This window comes from Branchiostoma floridae, chromosome 17, assembly GCF_000003815.2.
Source record: "Branchiostoma floridae strain S238N-H82 chromosome 17, Bfl_VNyyK, whole genome shotgun sequence".
Classification (NCBI taxonomy): domain Eukaryota; kingdom Metazoa; phylum Chordata; class Leptocardii; order Amphioxiformes; family Branchiostomatidae; genus Branchiostoma; species Branchiostoma floridae.
This window is the reverse complement of record NC_049995.1, coordinates 8,318,141-8,340,828: the sequence shown is the minus strand read 5'-3', so window position 1 is coordinate 8,340,828 and position 22,688 is coordinate 8,318,141. Positions and strand designations below refer to the sequence as shown.

At 42.6% G+C, this 22,688-nt stretch overlaps 3 protein-coding genes across 3 annotated transcripts; 2 read left to right on the top strand and 1 right to left on the bottom strand.

The window, feature by feature from the left end:
- Window positions 1-278: 278 nt before the first annotated feature.
- Window positions 279-5,098, top strand: LOC118404086. Its single transcript, XM_035803046.1, has 4 exons — window positions 279-318; window positions 1,259-1,455; window positions 1,864-2,026; window positions 2,279-5,098. Exons 1-4 carry the CDS (start codon window positions 311-313, stop codon window positions 5,043-5,045), a joined length of 3,135 nt encoding a protein of 1,044 aa, XP_035658939.1. The 5' UTR covers window positions 279-310; the 3' UTR covers window positions 5,046-5,098.
- Window positions 5,099-5,320: 222 nt separating this feature from the next.
- Window positions 5,321-7,252, bottom strand: LOC118404848. The gene is made up of 2 exons (XM_035804230.1): window positions 7,033-7,252; window positions 5,321-6,914 (listed from the first exon to the last, which is right to left on the bottom strand). Exons 1-2 carry the CDS (start codon window positions 7,196-7,198, stop codon window positions 6,730-6,732), a joined length of 351 nt encoding a protein of 116 aa, XP_035660123.1. The 5' UTR covers window positions 7,199-7,252; the 3' UTR covers window positions 5,321-6,729.
- A 3,376-nt stretch (window positions 7,253-10,628) lies between these two features.
- LOC118404110 (gibberellic acid methyltransferase 2-like) lies at window positions 10,629-18,827 on the top strand. The gene is made up of 7 exons (XM_035803091.1): window positions 10,629-10,828; window positions 13,643-13,837; window positions 13,988-14,183; window positions 15,920-16,062; window positions 16,506-16,631; window positions 16,902-17,016; window positions 17,432-18,827. The coding sequence occupies exons 1-7, from the start codon at window positions 10,703-10,705 to the stop codon at window positions 17,572-17,574; spliced, it is 1,044 nt and encodes a 347-aa protein (XP_035658984.1). The 5' UTR covers window positions 10,629-10,702; the 3' UTR covers window positions 17,575-18,827.
- Window positions 18,828-22,688: the final 3,861 nt, after the last annotated feature.

Below are 22,688 nucleotides of genomic sequence, written 5' to 3'. Positions count from 1 at the left end.
CATGTTGCTATGGTAATCGGTTTCTGAAAGGTATATTTTACAAAATTCACTGATTTTGCTGAGATTTTAAGATTTTCAACCTAAGCCACACTTGTTTTCGTATATCTTTAATACCTAACATATCAAGATGTAACATTTGTAATTAGATATTCGTAATTTATGCTATGCTAATCTTTCAAAAGCCATTCGGTATATTTACTCACTGTATCAGCCCACTTATGATACATCGTTTTCCATTTCTTCAACAATTTTAGCCAAACCGACCCGTTGCTTCTATGCAAGTGACAATGGGAGGAGCTACGCAGGACGCATGAGCAGGTAAGGAAACAGTTTTGTGTTTTTCTTGTACCAGTAAAAAAGTACGATGAAATGATGCGAAGTACTTATTGTGTTTCCTAATATGAAATCTCTCTATCTTCTTCAGCAAGGTCCGCCCGAAAATAGATGTTTGATTACGCCGGGAATAGTTTCATCTGGTTGGTACGTCACTGAATAAAGAGTCCTTTCTTTTTTCACAGCCTTTGCTCTATTTCTACCGACGTGTTGCTGACTATACTGTCCGTCACCCAGGGAAATTCAAACTGGTTCACTTTTCTTTGTCTGTGGGTACTGCAGCAATAGGTGTCGCTGCTTACAGATGCGGTCGCAAAGTATTTACATACATACAAAAAGCCTCTTTATTTGTTTGATCATGCTGTGCCCTACTCCACAGGGCAAGAGACCGGGTGTGTCAGAGATGGGACTCCCAATCCCCCCACAGCCATCCCCACAAACCACAGGCTCTTTACACGTTTATATACCGTATATCTGTACAAGGCAGGAGACCGGGTGTGTCAGAGATGGGACTCCCAGTCCCCACACAGCCATCCACACACAACACAGACTCTTTACACGTTTTTATACCGTATGTCTGTACAGGGCAGGAGACCGGGTGTGTCAGAGATGGGACTCCTGGATCAGTCCCCCCCCCCCACACACACACACAGTCATCCCTACACACCATAGGCTCTTTACACGTTTATATACCGTATATCTGTACAGGGCAGGAGACCGGGTGTGTCAGAGATGGGACTCCCAGTCCCCCCATTTTGCCCACAGCCATCCCTACAAACCACAGTCTCTTTACAAGTTTATATACCGTATATCTGTACAGGGCAGGAGACCGGGTGTGTCAGAGATGGGACTCCCAGTCCCCCATAGCCATCCTCACACTGCACCACAGACTCTTTACACGTTTATATACCGTATATCTGTACAGGGCAGGAGACCGGGTGTGTCAGAGATGGGACTCCCAGTCCCCCCACAGCCATCCCCACACACCACAGGCTCATCCTGATGCAGGCCTGGAGGAGAACTTCTGCCGTAACCCTGACAACAAGGAGCGGCCCTGGTGCTACACCACGGACGTGCACCCGATATATAGGTGGGCCTACTGCGATGTGATGGAATGTGCAGGTGAGCTTTATCCGTTGGGTAACCTATATCCGTTGTCTTTAAAATCAATGTACTCGTACTTCGGTATGTCAAGTGGACGCACACTGAAATATTTTTAATCTTTTTTAACTACAACTGATAGCGGCTACTCCACGGATAAAGGTAAACTGGCATCAACGCTAGTTCACCTTTATCCGTTGGATATCCTATATCCGTTACTTCTAAAAACAGGGTTATCAAATTGACGAAGTTGGTTTAAAATTGCAACATTTTCAAGATATTGCAGTTTGAAACTGCCACCAGCCGACTTGATATCCCTAATTACACATTTAAACTACAACGGATTTAATTAAAGTAGCGTTAAATACGAATTCGAATGTAAAGTTTTACCCAACCATTCAATCAACGATCATTCCTTCTCTTTCATAGATCCAACGTCTGTGAACGTCAACGTAGAACCATGTACACGCAATATTTTCCGATCCACGCTTACTTCATGTGACGGAATGTGTGGGACGCGTCATCTACGAGTTGAGAGTTGCAACTGTGACAAGAATTGTCGCGTTTTCGGGGATTGCTGTAAAGACTTTGAGTGAGTACATCTTTGAGCTTTAAAGCGTTTATGACACCATAGTACAACAATTTTTAAATAACTTCAATAATGATAGTACCATACAATGAACACAGACATGGGCACCAAATATACACCCTTCTGATTTTGTGGAACATAATACCATGCAATATCATACTTGCAGCTCTTGATTCTTGCCGAAACTGTTCCCTATCAACCGAAGTGTGTGGGAATGATTTGACCTTTAACATTAAACCTTTAACTTCTCCATAGAGAACGGTGCAGCGACATCGCTCAGATGACCCCCGATCACCCCGACAAAAAGTGGAAGTGTGTGCCAGACTTCTACCAAGGGACATCCTATTGGTTGGTTGCTGACTGTCCAGACGACTGGACAGATGACGTTACAAGACAACAGTGTTTGAAACAGGTGGATCTCTTCAACCCGAGCGAACTTGCCGACCGAATGCCTGTTAAGAATGTACGAACAACTGTCTCTTATAGAAACATATTCTGTGCTTTCTGTAACAATGTGTCTTTGTCTGAAGTAGAACCTTGGGAGTCTACAGTTAGGTGCACTGGCCTGATAAACTCTTCTACACATCATACCACTCCAAGTACACAACTGTACCACACCATTGTTGACAATCACACGGAATGCCTTGGTATCAGCAACTTAGAATTTCTAGACCAGTATGGTAAACAATGCCTTTACCACGAGTTTGATTCGTCCAATGTTAACTGTGATGAATCTTCCTGCAGGTCCTACAAGCTCTTTATGAGGGGTTTGTATAAGTCTTACAAAAACGTACACTGTGCTCTGTGCGAAGGGTTGTCTCCTGCTGCAAGTACAAAGTTGATACCGTGTCCATTTGCCACCAGCAACGTGCATGGCTGTTTCCCAAACTGTATTTCATTGACTAATCTCTTCAACTTTGGTGATGATAACGATGAAGACAACCCTACGCATTGTCCTCCAAACAGTGTATACGACCCATTTGTTGACACATGTAGGCTTCTCAAGGATGACCACACAAGTCAAGGCTCAGCAAATAAAAGTGTGACCTTCCAAAACTGCAGCACCCCGGCTTTGCTTTTCACGTCTGAAGAGTTCCAAGCTCTACCTAACGGTAGTGTCCATCTCTTGAGTGCAAACGTGACATGCGCTGCTGAGCAGGTGGCCATCCAGAACACAGCGGCGTTGGTGTGTGGGGAGTGTATACTGCAGTATTTCTCCAATGACACGCGTGGAGGAACAACAGACAACCCTTGGGAAGCCGACCAGGGTTACTTGACACTAGGCCTCGTGGTCGTGTCGGCTGTAGCGGCGGTCGCTTTCGTTGTGTATTCCAGGCGGCCCGAACAGTGGAAGAAAATGGGTGGGAAGCTGAAAGTTCAGGTGGTCCTATGCATGACAACTGCAGAGTCACTATTCGTGGGGCGAGTGCTCATACCCGAAGGACCGGCGTGTACTGGTTTTGCTATACTCCTCCACTACCTCCTGCTGTCTGCGTTCACTTCAATGAACGCGCTATCTTTGGACCTCTTTCTGACGTTTCGCCAAGAGTCCGAAAGAGCTTCGCTGCGCAAGTACATCCTGTACACGTGGCTGGTGCCGGTGCTGGTCGTCGGCTTGACGGCGTTTGTGGATTTCTGTCCCTGCAGTGATGTCAGGGTGGGGTACGGACAGCAGGCTTGCTGGATAGGTAGCCCCACGGGAAGCTTGATCGTTTTTGGCGCCCCAGTCCTCTGTGCTCTTCTGATAAACCTCGGCCTCATCATCCACACTTTGTTGGCCATACGGAAGTCGTTCCATATAGCGGACGCTGCGCTGGTTCGCTCGAACAGCAGCAAGGCTTGGGTGTACCTGCGTATCTCATTTATGACCGGGTTCACTTGGATAATCGGCTTCATTGTGCCGTACGCGCACAGCAGGGCTCTAGAGTACATCTTCATCGTGCTGAACGCCTCCCAGGGCCTTCTGCTGACGCTGCTGCTCACGCTGACATCAGATGTGGTGCTGACGTGGATGTCAAAGTTCAGAGAGCGCTTCCGTCCGGGTAAACCTGGTCAGGACGCCGGTAGGCCCACCACTACCGCCGCCGGTAATCAACAGAGCTCTGTCCGGGGTACTGAAACCACGGCAACTGGCACCGACCCGGCTGTAGACATACCCATGACAGTTCTAGTCTGTAAAACTGACGCTACGGCACCTGAAGCTAACCCTGCTACAGGCATACCCAAGATGGGTCGAATTCTGGTCAGTAAATCCGAAGCCACGGCACCGGAAACTGACCTTGCTACTTGCATACACAAGATGGGTCGAATTCTGGTCCGTAAAACTGAAGCCAAGGCACCAGAAACTAACCCTAGTACAGACATACCCATGACAGATCTGGTAGGTAAAACTGAAGCCACGGCACCAGAAACTAACCCTAGTACAGACATACCCATGGCAGATCTGGTAGGTAAAACTGAAGCCACGGCACCAGAAACTAACCCTAGTACAGACATACCCATGGCAGATCTGGTAGGTAAAACTGAAGCCACGGCACCAGAAACTAACCCTACTACAGACATACCCATGACAGATCTGGTAGGTAAAACTGAAGCCACGGCACCAGAAACTAACCCTAGTACAGACATACCCATGGCAGATCTGGTAGGTAAAACTGAAGCCACGGCACCAGAAACTAACCCTAGTACAGACATACCCATGGCAGATCTGGTAGGTAAAACTGAAGCCACGGCACCAGAAACTAACACTGCTACAGACGTACCCATGACAGATCTGGTAGGTAAAACTGAAGCCACGGCACCAGAAACTAACCCTAGTACAGACATACCCATGACAGATCTGGTAGGTAAAACTGAAGCCACGGCACCAGAAACTAACACTGCTACAGACATACCCATGGCAGATCTGGTAGGTAAAACTGAAGCCACGGCACCAGAAACTAACCCTAGTACAGACATACCCATGACAGATCTGGTAGGTAAAACTGAAGCCACGGCACCAGAAACTAACACTGCTAACTAACCATGCTACAGACTAGACACACACACACACACACACACACACACACACACACACACACACACACACACACACAAACAGACAGACACAGACACACACACTCACATACATGCATAGACGCAAGCACTCTCTCTCTCTCTCTCTCTCTCTCACACACACACAGACACACACACTCACTCACACACACATACATACATGCATAGACGCAAGCACACACACACTCTCTCTCTCTCTCTCTCTCTCTTTCACACACACACACACACACACATAAACAGACACAGACATACATACACACATACTGACTTACTATGAAAACATGAATGTCTTTTTGTAAACTGAGGGTGATAGGAATCCGATGAAGATTCAATCTGTAACCAAATACTGAATCTCTACATGTACATAGGGCACGCCTGATGTAAAATACTTGTATGGCTATTAATGTATGTGAGTGGGAGACAAGCATGCCTAACATAATCATATATATCTTGACTGATACATAATATCTAACCCAGATCTTTTCATAATGAAATTTATGATTGGGACAATATCATATTGATTATGATTATCGTAAGTGGAAATCCTTGTAAGTGGTTGTCTTTATACATCCCAAATCCTGACTGATACTTAGTATTTAGCCCAGATCTTTTTGTAATATATTGAGACAATATCACATTTATTATACTGATTGTTATTGGAGATCCTTGTCCGAATACTGCATTTGTAATTGCAACTGGATTTAAAAAGGTTTGTAAATGCAATTGGTAATCAATGAATGATAGAAAAACTGAAATCTAACAAGCTAACTTTAAATTAATAGTTTTTCACATTCTACTGTAAAGTGGGGTTTTATGTAAGTGACTCACGTTTTGAGTAATGAAAATGATGATTACCCATCGAAATGAGTGAGTACAGAGGTCTCGATGTTCTAAATGTTGTGAATAAGCTCTTTCACACTTCGGAGTACGCATGCGCGGTGACAGGGATTGTAGGAAATATGTCAAAGGTGAGGGCCCCTGAGTTGTAAACGTTTTCTCGTCTCTATCATTGTCGTGATTTGGATAACAATGTCCAGGCGCGCTTTGTTTATGTCTCAGGGACCTTCACCTTTGACATATTACCCACAATTCCTGTCACTGCACATGCGTACTCCGAAGTGTGTAAGAGCTTATTAGGTACTAACAGCAGAAAGATTAACTTGCGAGCATGCTCTTGATATGCGACTCTAATCACAACAAAATAAATAGTTAAAACGTTTTTACGATTTTATAAACACTGATTTATCAATGGCCTTTAACATTTGTGTGCTTGTGCTCAGTTTGCCGTTGATAGTAACTAAGAATAAACCTGAAACCAGTTTCTGTTTGTAATTTGTATGATAATATTTGTTCGAACAACACGATCTTGGGAACGACCCTTAAGGTGGTATCTCACTGCACGTGGGGCACGCCTTCGTCACCGTGGGGTTCGTTCACTACGGCGCTGTTCTGTTATTTTCGCCAACCTCCACTTGCACTCACACTGACCTGCGGCACTGATGCATTTGTAGACTAAATGAACATGTTATTGGAAATCACAGCGTTGTCAATATTTAAGAAACAGCCCTTGTCATTAGATCTATAGAACAAACTAGTACAAATTACTTTTTTTTGTTGTATTGACTGTCGAACAATGAAGATCCTTCATTCATTCATTCCGACTGATCCTGTGGCCTGACCAGGCTGATGTGGCCGATGTTTTCTCCAGCTCTGTTACTCAGACTCCCTCCCCTGAGGAACGCGCCCGGTTCCAGGGCCGCCATCTTGGTCACATCCTCGTCGCCTGGTGCCAAAGTCGCTTTCCTCTCCTTTTCCTCCTCGGGGTGCGGGTCTCCTTCTATAAGAACAAAAACGTAGATAGGAAAATGTTACCAAATCTACCTTACAATGTTACAAAAACTACTTGAACATGTTACAAAAACTACCTGTTAGCATGTCATAAGAAATGCTCTCACCTGTGGTCTTCTCTTTTTCCCCATTGCACACATACAGCAGGTAGAACAGGAAGCATCCGATCAGACAGGACACAGCGAAGGCCCTGAACAGCACCACGGCGCCGTACTGGTCGAAAACTTGTCCGCCGACCAGGTCCCCCAGAGGGTCCCCTGTAGATACAATCATTTGCGACTAAGGAATTGTGGCATTAATTATGCAAGTTAGATCCTCATTTGCATAACTGTGAAAAAATACAGACAGACCTCTTAATTCAGTGAGTAGGCTCTTCCATTGACCCGTTTCTTAACCTTTGTGTCGTGCCTGATTAATGACTGACTCTATCAACTTATGACCTCTACTTCCTGACAGCCTGACCCCATGACCCCACACTTCCTTCCCATTTCTAGAGAGCAATAAAGTTACTATCATCTGCGCGTATGATAACTACGACAGGCACCAACACAAAAACAAAAACTGATTACAATGACCCCGTTTTCACGACAGTCATTAACAAAAGATAGAATAAATGCTCACCCACTGATAAGAAAGTTGTCGTTACAATCGCTTGAGCGACTGTCTGGAGTTCATACCGGGCTGAAACTTGCCCCACTTTGTCATGACGCTAAAAGCTGTCTACCACCTGAATGTCAAGACCATATATCGTCCGGGACAAGAGATACGTAGAAAAAACTATTATGATAGAATATTCTCATTAATTATGCAAATGTGCTCCTATTTTGCATAATTAGTATCTTATCTTGTACAACATTGTCTAAGGTACCTACATACCAATAATCATGAAAATCCGCTGTTCCCTTCTAGAGTTATCCTCTTCAGAAGTTTTTGACAAAAATGCCCCTGCTATCCCCAAACTAGACGCTAGGGGGCCCAAACTTATGTCGCTTTTTCCTGAGCACAAGAGCTATCTAACACTTAAATATCGTGACCATGGTATGTTCAGAACACCTAGATAGCAAAACCGGAAGTTGCGCTGCAGTACCAAGGGGAGTTGCTAGGGGGCCGAAAATCTAATCATTTTCAGCTTTCATCACACACTACCAACACACCAAGTATGAAACCAATCCACTCAACCGTTCTTGAGTTATTTTGTTTACACACACACAGACACACAAACACAGGATAAGATATAACCTCCATAACATTTCATTGAGGTAACCAGCTCTATACTTGGATCAGCCCAGAGTAGGTGGAGTTTGTGTCACGACTGTGTATTTTTTCAGCAAAAATATTTAGCAAACAAAAGATACTGCGTTGTTTTTGGCAAACAGCCACTTTGCGTGCGGAACAGTGGAAGGACAACAAAAGATAGTATCTGCCATGTCAGTTTGCAACGTTACCCCAGGAATATCTTGCATACTTTAAACGGCACGATCACAATTTCATCGTTCTGTCAGTACACGTATCTATAAACTAGTATGAACAACTTACAAGTGCATGTCCCACTGTTACCCAGCACTTTTCCTTGTTGTCACTGGGCGGTTCTTCTAGGCTCACGGATCGGTCTCTGTCCCCGAATGACTCCACTACGCTAGAAACAGCCGAGCCTGGCCGTTGACACAACCTCCCTATAAATCACTCTCTTTCCTGTTCGATCCGCCTGGTGACCTGTGCTTGTAGATTGGCCACTCTAGACTCTGCCCAAACAGTCAGGTGTTTCCTTTCTAGAGGGCTGATTTCCCGGCCAAATATCAATACAATCAATCCAGGCGTTCTCGAGTTATGTTGGCCTTCTACCCACAGATAAATACACCGTGACACACGCACACACAAGCGCTACCCAAAATGATATAAACCTTTTTGGCGAAGGTAATTACACTCATAGACATAGTGACATATGCGCGGGCACACACACGCAAACAGGCAAACCAAACACACACATACACCAGGTCGTCACTCAAACATACACCGAGTCGCGACACACACATACATGAATCGGAGCCTGTATATATATGGTGTATGTGTGTGTCTCATTCTGTGATTGACACCTCATTTTACATTTGGCATTGTCAGACCTAATTTGTAGTCAGCATCACGTGCTGACAGATTTTATGGGGCATGCGTCATAGATTTGTTTTGTGGTTCAGTGCCTGGGTGAGCCGTTCCTAAATTTTGGAAGATAATGAAGCATTTGTTCGTGATTTTCCCACATCTAACTAAAATTAATACAGACGGACAAGTGTTGGTGAGTAGAGGATTTTTGTGACCAAAAGTTTGGCAAGATCTGTAAGTTTTAGGCAGCAAGCTTGTTACAACCCGTGAAAGGTGCTCTGTAAATAAACCGGAAGGTCACTGAGTGCCGTTTCTTGGGGTATGTTAGTCAATGAACACTTCAGCTGGATAAATTCATGGCAGTAATGCTCTCATGTTTTGTACATTGTCTGAATTTTAAGGTATTTGGTCCATAATTGCAAAAGGTATACCGGTAGAGCGTTTAGAATAGGCTACCCCCCCCCCCCCCCCCTGAACTTAAATAGCGGCGTCACTTTGGTTTGATATGCGTAACCTTTTAGCCTGTTCTGGAATCCAGTCTTTCAAGTTGAACTCTCCAGTCCGCACGGTCGTTAACATCAAAAGTCACCCAAAGAAAGGTTTGCAACTTTACGACCACATGAATCAGCACTTTTTTTTTGTTTTTGCAAGTCTTCATTGATTGATCAGAATTGAATTCGTTTAGGTGTACGGCTGGCGACTCACTGATGTAACTATGACGGTAAGCTTTACTTCTAGAGATTGTAGGTTCGGGTTGACCGGTATGGCCTGCACCAACTTTCATGCCTCATTACGCCAGAACGGCAGATTCTGATTATCCTTGTTTTCACTACGGGTCAAGGTCTGGTGACGAGGCTTCAACTACACCTAAAAGCGGCAACAAAAATGATGTATGTTTATGGCACCTGCGGTATTCTAAGGAGGCTCTGCAGTACTTACGGCAGCGGGTTCAAGAAAAGATCAACATGGATTCCTAAAAAGGCAAGTACTTGCATCAGTTGAGATTCCGGGAGTGTGATACTAGTAGAGACCTTTGAATATTTTTTATTGAGTATTTTTGGGTCACATTGTATAACGTATAGTACTTCAAAATGATCCATTTTTTGCCCTTCTTGGGTATTTTCAGACAAAAAAATTGGATCCTGTGCTCTGGCAGTTTAAGCAGATGACCTGAAATTTGGAATGACGATGCTTATGAAATACGCCCACAGGACTTTGTTCACTATTCTGGCACATATCAATTCCTAAATGTGATCAATATAAGAATAGCTGAATTATTAAGCAAATTGTGAATGAAAATGAAGTTGAAGTGAAAAAGGAGAGTTGGCTAGTTTGCTCCAATATGTTAACGCAGCAGGCAATGAGTGTTGATAAGTGATGTGACATCCACAAAACTCTAGGCTCGCATGCCCTGAACCGAGACAAGGAGGATACATAAACTCAGTTACGTTTGGGACTAGATCCTTGCCACAGCGCTATGATTTGGCAAGAGGTCCTTTTGAAGACAAATTGTCAAAATATTGACAGGTGAGAATTAGCTGTGTAGAAAGATATTACCTAGTACGTACATAATTCATAAACGTATTTTCTCTGGGTTAGAACTCGACACCACACTACATTCCATACGGTGAGGATGGTTCTGGTTTCTACTCTGACAACGCCTTGGCGTATTATAACATAATGGAAAACGCCAAACCAATGGTCATGGCTGCCATCAATTCCATGGAGATCGATCCGACACAAGTCTTCAACATCGTGGACTATGGGTCAGCTGATGGGGGGACATCGATGCCACTCTTCTACCAGGTACGATTTGATGACAATGAATGGTTTCTGACACCTGCACCCAATGACGACGCAATTGTTTGTACGCTGCATTGGATAAGAGTACTAGTCGACTTCAAATTTTCATGTGGAAACTCGTCATGGCTACGTGACTGTAAAAACATCTTATGCATATATATAAATATATAACAAGTTACCCTTGTCCTGCTGGCTTATTATACCAAAAATTCGCCCCAGCTGCAGTGCTTGGGTTCCCAAACACCTTTGAAAGGGTACTAGTTTGATATTGCTTATTTTTTAGTTTCTTTACTTTACAATAACCCCGTAAAAGTATATATCATTGAAAAACTAACAATGTTTACTTTCAAGAAATGTTGCATATATCTATAATTCTGTCAGTCATAAGGATTAACAGTGACGATAAAACAATAAACCACACTTTTTTATTCCACTTTCATATCCTACATTTCAAGTGACTACAATCTATCTAAAGACTTCTGACAACACTAACCTTGCCCATGTGAGGGAAAAAATCATGCAGGTATTGCTACAGGTGAGTTAATGATTGAACATTGTCCTTGGTGCTGAACTGGCTTATCTGAATAATCACTATTTTTTAGTGTTCAATAAACGTCATTCTGACACTGTCTGGCAAGTGGAATATAAGCTTGCTGTACCATGAATTAAAGCTTTTATTGCAGTCTCTACTTTGCTTGAGAGTCTAACTTAAGCTATCTGCATCATTGATTATAAAGTCTTAAAATCAATAAAAAGTAGATTTTTCCACAATCTTTCGAAATTATCTCTACAGCACCAGTAAAGTTTTTTGACATGACAACGATTCAAAGGAGGTAACTAAACAGGTATTACTACAGGCGAGTTAATGATTGGACATTGTCACAATTTTTCTTAGGAGTCTATGTTGTTTCCACGTATTCTATCTATCATTGAGTCATGAAAAGCAAGAAAGGTAGATTTCTTCCACAATCTCTTATATAAGCTCTACAGTACCAGTAAGAACTTGTGACAACAGTACAAAGTTTCTGAGGGGTCCTGAGGACATGGCAGCGATTCAAACGAGGTAAGAAAATATATTCCCAATTCTGGAGGCGTCCAAATCATCACTCCCACTTGCCCCTGCAGGGTATTAGTACCCTGTCCGGACCCCCAACCCCCCACCCCACCCCCTTCCTGGCCTCCCAGGTCTTGTACACGTTCTCTCGTGCCATGCAGGACACCGTCACAGTCTGTTCCATCCGCCCTACGATTTGCTTCAGCACTCTCAGACTGTCTGAGCCTCGTGCCTCATGTAGCACGTCAAACTTGCTCACGTGTTTAACTTATTGTTTAATGGAAATGTAGAAATTCCACAGCCCGAAAAATGTGTAGCTTGAGTGCAGTCGCTAACATTCTAAGTGTCTGGTTTCCAATGCACGTGTAAAACTCGGCCTAATGTGGTTGGTTTATCATCTGTGCACTCCAAGTCTGGAATTCCCCCTATTTTGAAACTTTAGCCTAGCGGACAGATTGAAATAAGTGTCGGCCATCTCATTCGGCCTAAATTGTTATGTCACAGTTTTGAAGTGCAGGGTATAACCTAAAAAATATATGAAAATAAGCAAAGATTTGCCTGCTCGTTTATCTATAAAAGACACTTTCATTTGACTCCAGCGGAGGTCATGGAACTCGTGCATAGGCAGGGCCGGTAACAGTATCAATACGCAAATTCACGCCGAACGAAAAAGCATCGTAATTCAACAATATACAGTCTCAAAATTCATGTATTCCTCTACCATTCACCGCCGTTTCCACCTCGCTGTTACATGTTGTGCACGGCAGAATAAATACGGCCGTTGCAAGTACTGGGACGCACTACTTTATACTCGAACTACTATTGGCGACGGGGGTCGTGCATAAACATACGTATCTTAAACATACCCTCAAAACTACAATAGCATCCGTGGATTGAGAGGCGGGCGGGCAGCCTTTCGACTGAACCAGAAAAAAAGGAATTTCACAGAGAAATCCAGATTATCAATTTTTTTTAGGCGGAGCGGAAGCACTGGGAGTGACGGCACCAGCCCTAATAGCAGGCAACAAAGGTTGCCAACGTGGATATCTCGCAAGATCACCTTTTCTGTGTTCGTATTTGCATTTTGTTTTGATCTATCATTATTTATTGATTATGTTCCATCAGAATCAATGGAATGTATTTATTGTTTTGGTGCCCTATAAGTACATGTGGGCTAGCCGACGCAAGATACAATATTAAAATCCATTCATTCCTGCTGTTTTAGTACACGTCAGGAGTCAGAATTGTTCAGTGTCATACCGCTAAACTTACGGTACTCCGAGAATGTAGGAAAAAAAACGAGAATGGATGTTAAGACCATATGGGTGTAAAGACCATATGGGTGTCAACTTGCTAAGTGTAAAATATCAGTGTTCGTCCATCAGTGTTCGTCCGTTTATCATATTTGCCTAGCCCTCAGTATTCATTCGTTGGTCACAGAAATGGCTATAAAATTCATCAGAGAGCCTCTAAATGTTACAAAATTATCGGGGGAGATGCTCCACACCCCCAACACTACCACCAACGAGGGGGGGGGGGAGGCGCCTTCTCGTGGCCTTTCATGACCTGCAACAGCATATACTTAGAATACTAAATTAGCAAAATTCTGCGTCGCATACATAACATGCATGTGCAAGCACAAAATTGTAGCATGCCGCAGGACAGGGTTTAAAAACGTTGAGTTTTAGCCTTCCAACATGGTGAACAACGCATACGCGATGGTCACATGAATATGGGCTAGCAATATGACTTTTGCCCTCCAGGTCATCAAGAAGTTACGTCAAAGGTACGACGACTCTCCTCCGATCCACGTGACATATGAGGACCTACCAGTGGCAGACTTCAAGTCGCTGTTCATGAGGTTGCATGGTCTGCTACCAATGTCGGACAACCATAGCTACCTGAAGGACTTTCCCAACGTTTATGTCGGTGCATGTGGTACTTCATTCTTTGACCAAGTACGTACCAAAATTTGTTTTCGAAAACGCTGAGTTCAATGATCATAGAATTACACGTGTCCATTAATCACGTCCAAAATCTGCGGTAAGAGCGCATGGGTAATGTATGACTACAATCGCTGCATTAATATATATTACACCCTCTTGCAGTGTTTCACCGATAGGTTCGTCAACTTTGGGTTCTCTTCCACCGCGATGCACTGGTTAAGCCGGGGGCCCTGTCCTCTTCCCGACGCTGTGTTCCACATGGTGAGCAGCTGTGGAGAGGCGAAGGAACAGTTCTCCAAACTGGCAGCTCAGGACTGGGAGACTATCCTGCTGAAGAGAGCAAGAGAGCTGGCACCAGGTATATAGACATATAACGTCCTTGATATATGTATATATACATATAATATATGTATATATCCTCAGCGATAGAGAAAGATTGCGCACACATACTTTGTTTTACGTTTTCTTATGGTAATGTTGTATCGAATCCTTGAATTTTGTGCTTGCCAGTAAGATAAAGATTTTTGGCGACGCCTAATGGGAGAGCCTAATAGTATAGTGTGCGTCCGTTTGTCAGGAATTCCCATAATTGTACAGGTATGTCATGAATATATTTTCCGTGCGTAAAGATACTCAATAAGGACTCAGGGTGATTGGTTTCATACTTGCTGTTTTGGTAGCGTGTGACTTAAAAGCTGGAAATGATTAGATTTCGGGCCCCCTAGCGGCTTTCCTTGGTACTTGGTAACTTCGTGTTTTGCTATCACCTGTTTTGAACAAGCTATGGCCACAATGTTAGGGTGTCGGATAGCTTGTGTGGCCAGGAAGAAGTGACATAAGTTTGGGCCCTCTAGTGGCTAGTCTTGGGATAGCAGGGGCATTTTTGTCAAAATCTTCTCAAAAGGATAACTCAAGAAGGGAACGACATTTGCATAATGAATGACAATATTCTTTCATATCGTTTTTTTTTCAATGTAGCTCTTTACCCGGACATTATATGGTCTTGACATTTGGGCGGTAGATAGCGTTTAGCCTCGTGACAAAGTGGGGCAAATTTCAACCCCTTAAAATAGGGGCATTTTCGTCAAGACATTCCAGTATTTCTGATCACTGATGTTTACTCTTAAATTGTATGATGGACTAGAGTTCCACGACCCCATACCTTCGCCAAATGATTCTAACCTTTACAACTGCTGCACTAATTGTGTTTGTCATTAATTATGTTATGCACAAATAGGTTCTCCTTTACATACATTTTATTACGTGTACTTGATCATCTTCTCCACCAAACAGGCGAACACAGTCTATGTTGAGAAAGAAGGCTTTTGTCGCACTTTCTGATAATTTATGCAAATTGGGACCTCATTGGCATAATTAATGTTCGACGATGTTACCTGTACATAACTTATAAATGCTACAAGTATGAAGTTCCCGTCATTTACCAAAATGACATCATAGCATTTTCTCATTGACTATGCAAATTAGGTCTATATTTTGTATAATTTATATCTATCAATATTCTTCTCTCTCTCAGTTACAAGCGTCACATGTTGCAATGTCGAATAATGAAACTGAGCATGTTAAGACGATTTCCTTATTAAATTCAGATTCAAATTAGATTTCAATTTGCATAAATAGTATGTAATTATATGAAGCATCATTTGAGCTACATGCCAAAAATCATAGCAATCCGTCAACCCCTTCTTGAGTTATTCAATTTCAAAGTCTGACGCTTAACATGCCCTGTAGTTCCCAAACAAGCCGCTAGGGGGCCAAACTAAACGTTGTCGAGTTATGTTGGTCTCTTGCATACATACAAACATACATACAGACAATCATACAAACGCTACCCAAAACATATCGTCTTGGCGAAGTTAAAAATTTAACTTAGCAAGTTGTGTTTGTTGTTGAATGTGATATCAAGGACTCTCGCCACACACTGGAGGTAAATGTTAGTTCTTATCGGAACAATTTGAAGCAATGTTTGTTTCTCTTATTGGTCATATGCACGCTCTAGGCCATTATGCTTTCAGACATTGTGAATGTGAAATTTCTTCACCCACTACAACTTCTATATGTTCCTTTATATAATAGGCGGCCGTATGGTAATAGTAAACTGCACTACTGACGAAAGTGGCTACTATGGAGGCGGCAGATGGACGTCTGGAAAGGTCAACATATGCCAAAATATGTCGTCTTTATGGCATAATTTCGCACAGCGTGGACAAATAACAAAGGTATTGCCTTTAAAACTTCTATGTCCTAATCGAATAGGTCACGTAATTAAAGGTTACCAAACAGTTTACAAGCAAGCAAAGTTGTTAAAAGATTTTGTCTGCTTGGGCAAGGAAAGGTGGTATACCATTGGCATTAATGCCACAATCTATAATCAAGCTATGAGTAATCAGTTTAAGTGAAACCAAGAAGATCTCTCTCCCTCTCTTCTTTTTTATCTTTCTCTGTTTCTCTTTCTCTCTCTACAAATATATGATAGATATATAGATGTAGATTTATTTCATGCAACCGTTGCTGTTTCACATCACCATTGTTTGCAATTAACCTATAGCTATTTTGGGCACAATTTTGCAATAAACATCTTATAATTGCCTATTTCAAATAAAAGTGTGAAAGTACACATCGACAAAACTCAATAACGTCGTCACGTCAACCTCTCTCACAGGAAGAGTTCGTCAACACCAACATATTTGCATACTGGCGATCGCAAGATGAGATGCAGGCCCCCTTCGTCAACGAAAACTCACGAGTTCGGAAGGCTGGATTGACATTGGTGTCTCTGGAGACAAAGGTACCCAGCATGAATTGTTATATTACCAATGTTGGTGGGTATATTTGTTCAAACTCCACTCAGTACAGAAAAATTAACGTTTGCGCAAATAAAAGACACTATTCACGCTTGCCAACTGAAGCCCTTCTACTACTTTCTCAAGAAAATACTGAGAGCATCATCACTTAATGACCTTGCAGTGAGAATGACAGGGTCCTAATAGTAGCTACGTTTGTATTCCCCATTATCATTAAGTGATGCTTGATCTTCTTTTACGCTCTGTGTATGCAGCTCACTCCATGTGCCTTCCAAGCTCGCTGGCGGAAGGAGGGAGGGGACGCGCGCCAACACGCCAAACAGTTTGTGAACATGTGTCGTAGCTGGAGTTACCACGCCTTCCACACAGGTATCAAATACTGTAAAAATAATTTGAAATGGTGTTATTGTTGTGATCTTAAGCAAGGAATATCGCCTACCTGAAACTAAAACGTTGGAATTGGAGGACAAAGGTCAAAGAAAAATGTAATGAATTCCAAAGATGCAAAACCAATACACACACATACACACAAATGATTTTATGCTAATTTTACTGACACAGCAAGAGTACAGAGACGCTCTTCAAGTCTTCCATTTCTATTGATGCATATTTTAAAGAAGAAGTGTGATTTCCGTACAATGATTACAAACTGTATGTCGTTTCGACTTCCACATTTACGGTTTGAGTGCTTTCTAATAAATCAGCCTATTTTACACTGTAAGGATAGGCTAGTGTGGACATTGGTAACCACATTGCGCATGTTCACATTTCACTTTTATCGCAGGACTTTCAAACAAACGTACTGAGGAAGAAAAAGCGGCGATTCTGGAGTCTTTCTTTAAGGAATACGAGGACGAAGTTGCAGCAGCTCCAGAGAAACACGACATGGAGGTCATGAGTTGTTTCTTACACATCAAAAGAGGCTAATGATAAAAGATATGAATCATTATCAACACGGCATAAAGCAAAAACAAAACCTTCGCATCATAGTATTTTAACCCTCATTATAATCTATATAACATGGTGCATTCAACCTTGTTTAGGACTATGCATATGGGAAGCTTTAATTTCTGTTAAACTTTTGACTTCTTACTTGCATGCAATAACAACTTGTCCTCATATCGTTATAAATATTCATCAAAGCTCTGATTATGTATTCCCTTAGGGTGTATGTGATGGCTGTTGATTTTGAGGTAGGTATTGGAGTTGGGAGGTCATCAAAGACTCCTTCTTATATCTTGTATTTTAGGTACAAGTATATAATACATAGACAACCATAGCCTGTCACATTTTCCTTGTTTTGTAATACAATACTACGACCAGTTGAAATAAAATAGTCAACTGTGAAAACGCATAATTCTAAAAACCAACGATCGGGTTAAAGCACTGACACATACGCACATGTTATGCAAGACAATATCTTGAGCTTGAGTGGTGTAAAGTATGAAGAATAATCATTACAATTTGTCGTCGTTGCGCATTGAAACTGTACAAATAAGGTCTGATAAAATTGGCTGAACATCATCGACAAGGTTAAAGTGGGTACCCAACTAGTAACGGCCTGACTTTACTGTGTGGATGTAGCCGTGAGTCACACACTTATGCGTAATCACTTCCAGGCTCTCGACTATTGGACGGACACGAGCCAAATCAATCCTCTAAGTATCCTATTACACCCTCGGAAATCCGTACTACAATTCTACATTAATCATATATATATATATATATATAACTACGGATGCAAGAAAAAACAAACACACCGACTGACTACATTATCTCGGTTTTCATGGAGGTAATAAATTGCTTATAGAGTTATTGTTTTGTCACCTCAGACCATATCAAAACCTCACCGTATTGTGTTTTACGCCAATTCTTCTCTTCGCATACATCACAGGGCTTTGGAACGACTACCAGATGCACAAAGTATCTGTTGGTCTTGTCGCCCGCCGTGAATTTCAGACCTGATATGTTCACACCTTGGATGGTTATGTCGGCGTCGTACCAGATAACCTGGCGCGGTTCCTCAAACACGAGCGTCATCACCCGCTGGAGGAGCCGCTGGTCGTCCGGGGGCAGCCACGGGTTCTCGTGGATAACCTCCGCTATCTTCCCGATGTTTATACACAACTTGCAATGAACAACCTGGCACTGAAATTAGGACATTAAAGTACATTTAGAATATCTAAAATAAGGTTTTAGATACAGATACGAGTTGTTCTCTTTCAAAGAAGGCACACAGCTATTGTATCTGCTCGCTTATAAGTCTATTAGAACTTACTGTAACCATTTCTTAACACTTAGATCAGCCCAGGGTAGGTGGACTTTGTGTCATGACTGTTCATTTTTCAGCAAAAGAATGTGCCCACAAAAGATACTGCACCGTGTTTGTGTTTGGGGAACGTGCCCAACAGAGTAAGGAGAATAGAAGATGATATCGGCCATGTCAGTTGGCAACAGTACATCAATCCAATCGGAAACGATACCCCGGAAATAGCTTGCAAACGGTAAATGGCAAGATCATAATTGTCTAAGGTCGTCTTAAGACTTAAATGTTGCAGAATTTTCAATTAGGCTGTGACATATACACCCGTCGAAAAATATTTAAGATAGATTTTTCATAACAACAACAAAAAACAACAACTGAATTTTTTTACGATTGAACTTACAAGTGCACGACTTGATTGTCCTGCTGTTACCCAGTACTGTTCCTTCTTGTCACTGGGCGGTTCTTCTAGACTCGTGGATCGGTCTCTGTCCCCGAATGACTCCGCTACGCTAGAAACAGCCGAGCCTGGCCGTTGATACAACCTGGCGATAAACCACTCTTTTTCCTGTTCGATCCGCCTGGTGACCTGTGCTTGTAGATGCGCTGCTCTACCCTCTGCCCAAACAGTCAGGTGTTTCCTTTCTGGAGGGCTTATTTCCAGGCCATGTTTTGACGTCAGTTTCTTGCGGTTTTCTCGAACGAAAGAGGCAAAACCGGACCTGACTTCGTCGGCGACAGCTACCACAGAAGTCGCGGCGTGCGTCCCGTGTAGACCTTTGCAGTCCATACATATCAAACACTCGCATACCTCACAGTACAGCTTGCAATTGAGTCGCGTGTTGTGCAAAGGACACAGGTGTAAGATTTCTTCCAAGTGGGGATACAGTGTTTTTAAGGATTCACGGAAGTGATAGTACGTCTTCTTACCCTTCGTGGCGACTATGTCTAACAGAGTTCTTGCCTTTTCTTGAGGCGTCGCCTTTCCTCGTATTTCTTCTGCCTCCTCTTCGGTGATATCGCCGCACTGATACAAGTGGTCTAGTATAATAGGTTCAATTGAACGAATATCCTGGATCAGTAACTTCCTGTTGAGCTTCAGTAAGTTCCGCGGGTCACCTGTATCCTCGCCAGCCATTACCAGTACTAGTGGGACACAGAAAAGGACGTTTATGAATCGAAGTAGTGACTGATTTGACCCTACAAACTAAAAAGCCACAGTTCGTCTGTAGACGTGAACTTAGTACCCAGTTTACTTATTAATTACGTACGACGGGAGCTACAATATGGTCCGTGTATTTATCTAGGCACGTTCCACTCCAAATAGAATAGTCTCTCAATGAGCTCGTTTGATTCAGCAACTTACCAAGCCTTTAATGGAAATGAAGATCGTGTCTGCGGTACACCCGTGAACAAAGTATATATAACAGAATGCGATTTGAACAGATCATAGAGAAGTTATGGATTCAATACCTTAATCATCGAAAGATACTTTCCACTGTGCAGGAGAGCTAATGGTGCAATTGTTGTGCCGGAGGGTGCGTTGCGTAGTGACAGAGCCCATTGGAATGCCATGGGTTGACTGAAAGGTGACTACAGCTGTATTCTAGGCTATCTTAAGTATTTACCTGAAAACACGCTACATTGCTGCTGTATGCGTTGACACTGTTTTGCAATGGAAACGACCAAGGTCAACAAACAATCAAGGATGATACAGGTTATCAGTACTCCACCTTTATTCGCTTCTTTTTTTTTGTCCGACGAATACCAAGCGGTATCCCAAGCATATTCCTACCTATCCACATATTCCAGTTTGATAAAAAAAAGGGCTGCCTCACTGTCCCTTTTACCAGTACGATTCCATCGTATGAACATCAACGTATTTTTCTATGGCCGCCTAAAATTTGAATACGATGATTAAAGAACGTCTGGATGGATTGCCATGATATTTGGTGTGTTGATAAAACTTCAAGATGATTAGAGTTTGGTAATCTCCAAGCAGATCCTACGGTGCCATAAGATAGTATCAAAGCTGGCCAAGGAGTATAGTCGGCCGAAGGGAGTCAAACTGGAAGTTTGATACTACTAAGTATACATCACGCACCGTGGATCTGGTTGGAGATGAAGATTTTGGGTTCCCCCAGCAGCATAGAACAGAGCAAATTCTGGGCAATGTTACCACCCATATGCCGTTACAATATTGGCTTGTAATCAAATAGTTAGGGTTAATGACCCGCCCCGAGATGTATATAGTGTCATAACGCCTGGGCCTTTGCTATAACCACTGAGTGAGCGAAGAACGTCTAAGTACTGGCCACTATCATCATCAATAGAGGCCCTTTCAGGTTCAAGTGGATTAAATAAATCTGTCCGGACACGCATCTTGTACTCTTCAGTACAAACCCGGCCGGATGATTTGCATATTTTTGGGGGACACGACCATTTGTAAATATTTCTTTTATTGATTGGAATGAAGATATTGAAATTATCCTAATTCTGCATTGCGTTGATTTGTGTACATGCCTATATAACGTTTTGTAGTTATAATTCTTGTAATTTTTTGTGTGAAGGTGAATGACCGTACGTAGTGTTTATCTGGGCTATCCTTGAGCAGTGACACCATGTAGGGTAAACTAAAGGGCTTTTTTATACCGAGAATTCCTTATTTTGCTGCCTGACAGCTGAATATTGGACTAGGAAATCCGCGACCACTGACCTCTCCTTGGATGGGGATACCTTACAGCAAAAGTGTCACATAGATGGACTTCGAGCGGGCTTTGTCATGCACTGGGGCTGTGCCATGGAAATCCATACATCTTGATCAAAATCTTACTTTCAACTTTATCTATATAAACACATTAGCTTTTCAAACAATTGTATGAACACGATAACACGACTGCTGAACATTGACAGAAATGAAGAAGCAGAAATTGCAGAATTAAACATTAACAACTTTATTAGTCCAACTTTGGCATCAAGATTCCAAGTAACCCCAGCAAGTTCAAGAAAATATACTTTTAGTTCTCTAATATGCTGAAATCTCTCCCCCAGGGGGCGACATTACTAGTGTTTTCGTCCCCGCCTCCCCAGAAATCGGTAGCAATCCCCCCTCTTGAGATATTGCTTCAGTGTCAGTTTGCCTATCTTCAACTCGGAACACACTGTTGACGATATCAGCATATACTGTAAGTTCATTTATGTTCGCGAGCACTTAATTTCGCGAGTTTGAGCAAATCGGGAGTTCGCGAGATCTTTGAGTTCGCGAGCGGGTGTTTCAATTATTTTTCAAAAGTTACGTTCCGGTACTATGACGGTAGCGAGTGCCCCCCTCCCACCCACACCGCGACACCAGTCATGCCGTCAAAGGTGCCATTTACGCCTTAGAGTTCATAGTTACCCTTCAAACAATGTCTAAAGTTGGTGTACTCAAATAAAAAAATGTGTTTCTACCAAGCCACTATTTGGGCCGTGATTTGACGATAGCGCACGGAACGCAACAGGGCCAATGACCTCTGATATGTCGCAATCACATTTGCCGCACAGGCTGACGGGATACCCACGCCAAACACAAGCGACGCGGGCGCCATTTTGAAATATTTTCGGCGTGAAAGACGACGCTAAGTTTTAAACTTTCAGCGTAATTTGTGGACACAAATTGTACACAAGAAGGTGAAGAGTTTATCCCTCCTATATTTACAGCAGCTCTAACTCAGAATTATGAAACGAATGTCTTTTTTTCGACATGTAAGCGGAGTTTTGTTGCCACGTTTCTAGTCGT

What these genes read in the sequence shown, in the direction of transcription:
- LOC118404086 (XM_035803046.1), top strand. An exon ending in CGATGTGATGGAATGTGCAG is followed by an intron (nt 1,456 to 1,863) that starts GTGAGCTTTATC and finishes TCTCTTTCATAG; the next exon opens with ATCCAACGTCTGTGAACGTC. An exon ending in GATTGCTGTAAAGACTTTGA is followed by an intron (nt 2,027 to 2,278) that starts GTGAGTACATCT and finishes ACTTCTCCATAG; the next exon opens with AGAACGGTGCAGCGACATCG.
- LOC118404848 (XM_035804230.1), bottom strand. Translation starts at nt 7,198, where the DNA reads ATGATTGTATCTACAGGGGACCCTCTGGGGGACCTGGTCGGCGGACAA. An exon ending in GGAAAAAGAGAAGACCACAG is followed by an intron (nt 6,915 to 7,032) that starts GTGAGAGCATTT and finishes TTGTTCTTATAG; the next exon opens with AAGGAGACCCGCACCCCGAG.
- LOC118404110 (XM_035803091.1), top strand. Translation starts at nt 10,703, where the DNA reads ATGGAAAACGCCAAACCAATGGTCATGGCTGCCATCAATTCCATGGAG. An exon ending in CGATGCCACTCTTCTACCAG is followed by an intron (nt 10,829 to 13,642) that starts GTACGATTTGAT and finishes TTTGCCCTCCAG; the next exon opens with GTCATCAAGAAGTTACGTCA. An exon ending in GTACTTCATTCTTTGACCAA is followed by an intron (nt 13,838 to 13,987) that starts GTACGTACCAAA and finishes ACCCTCTTGCAG; the next exon opens with TGTTTCACCGATAGGTTCGT.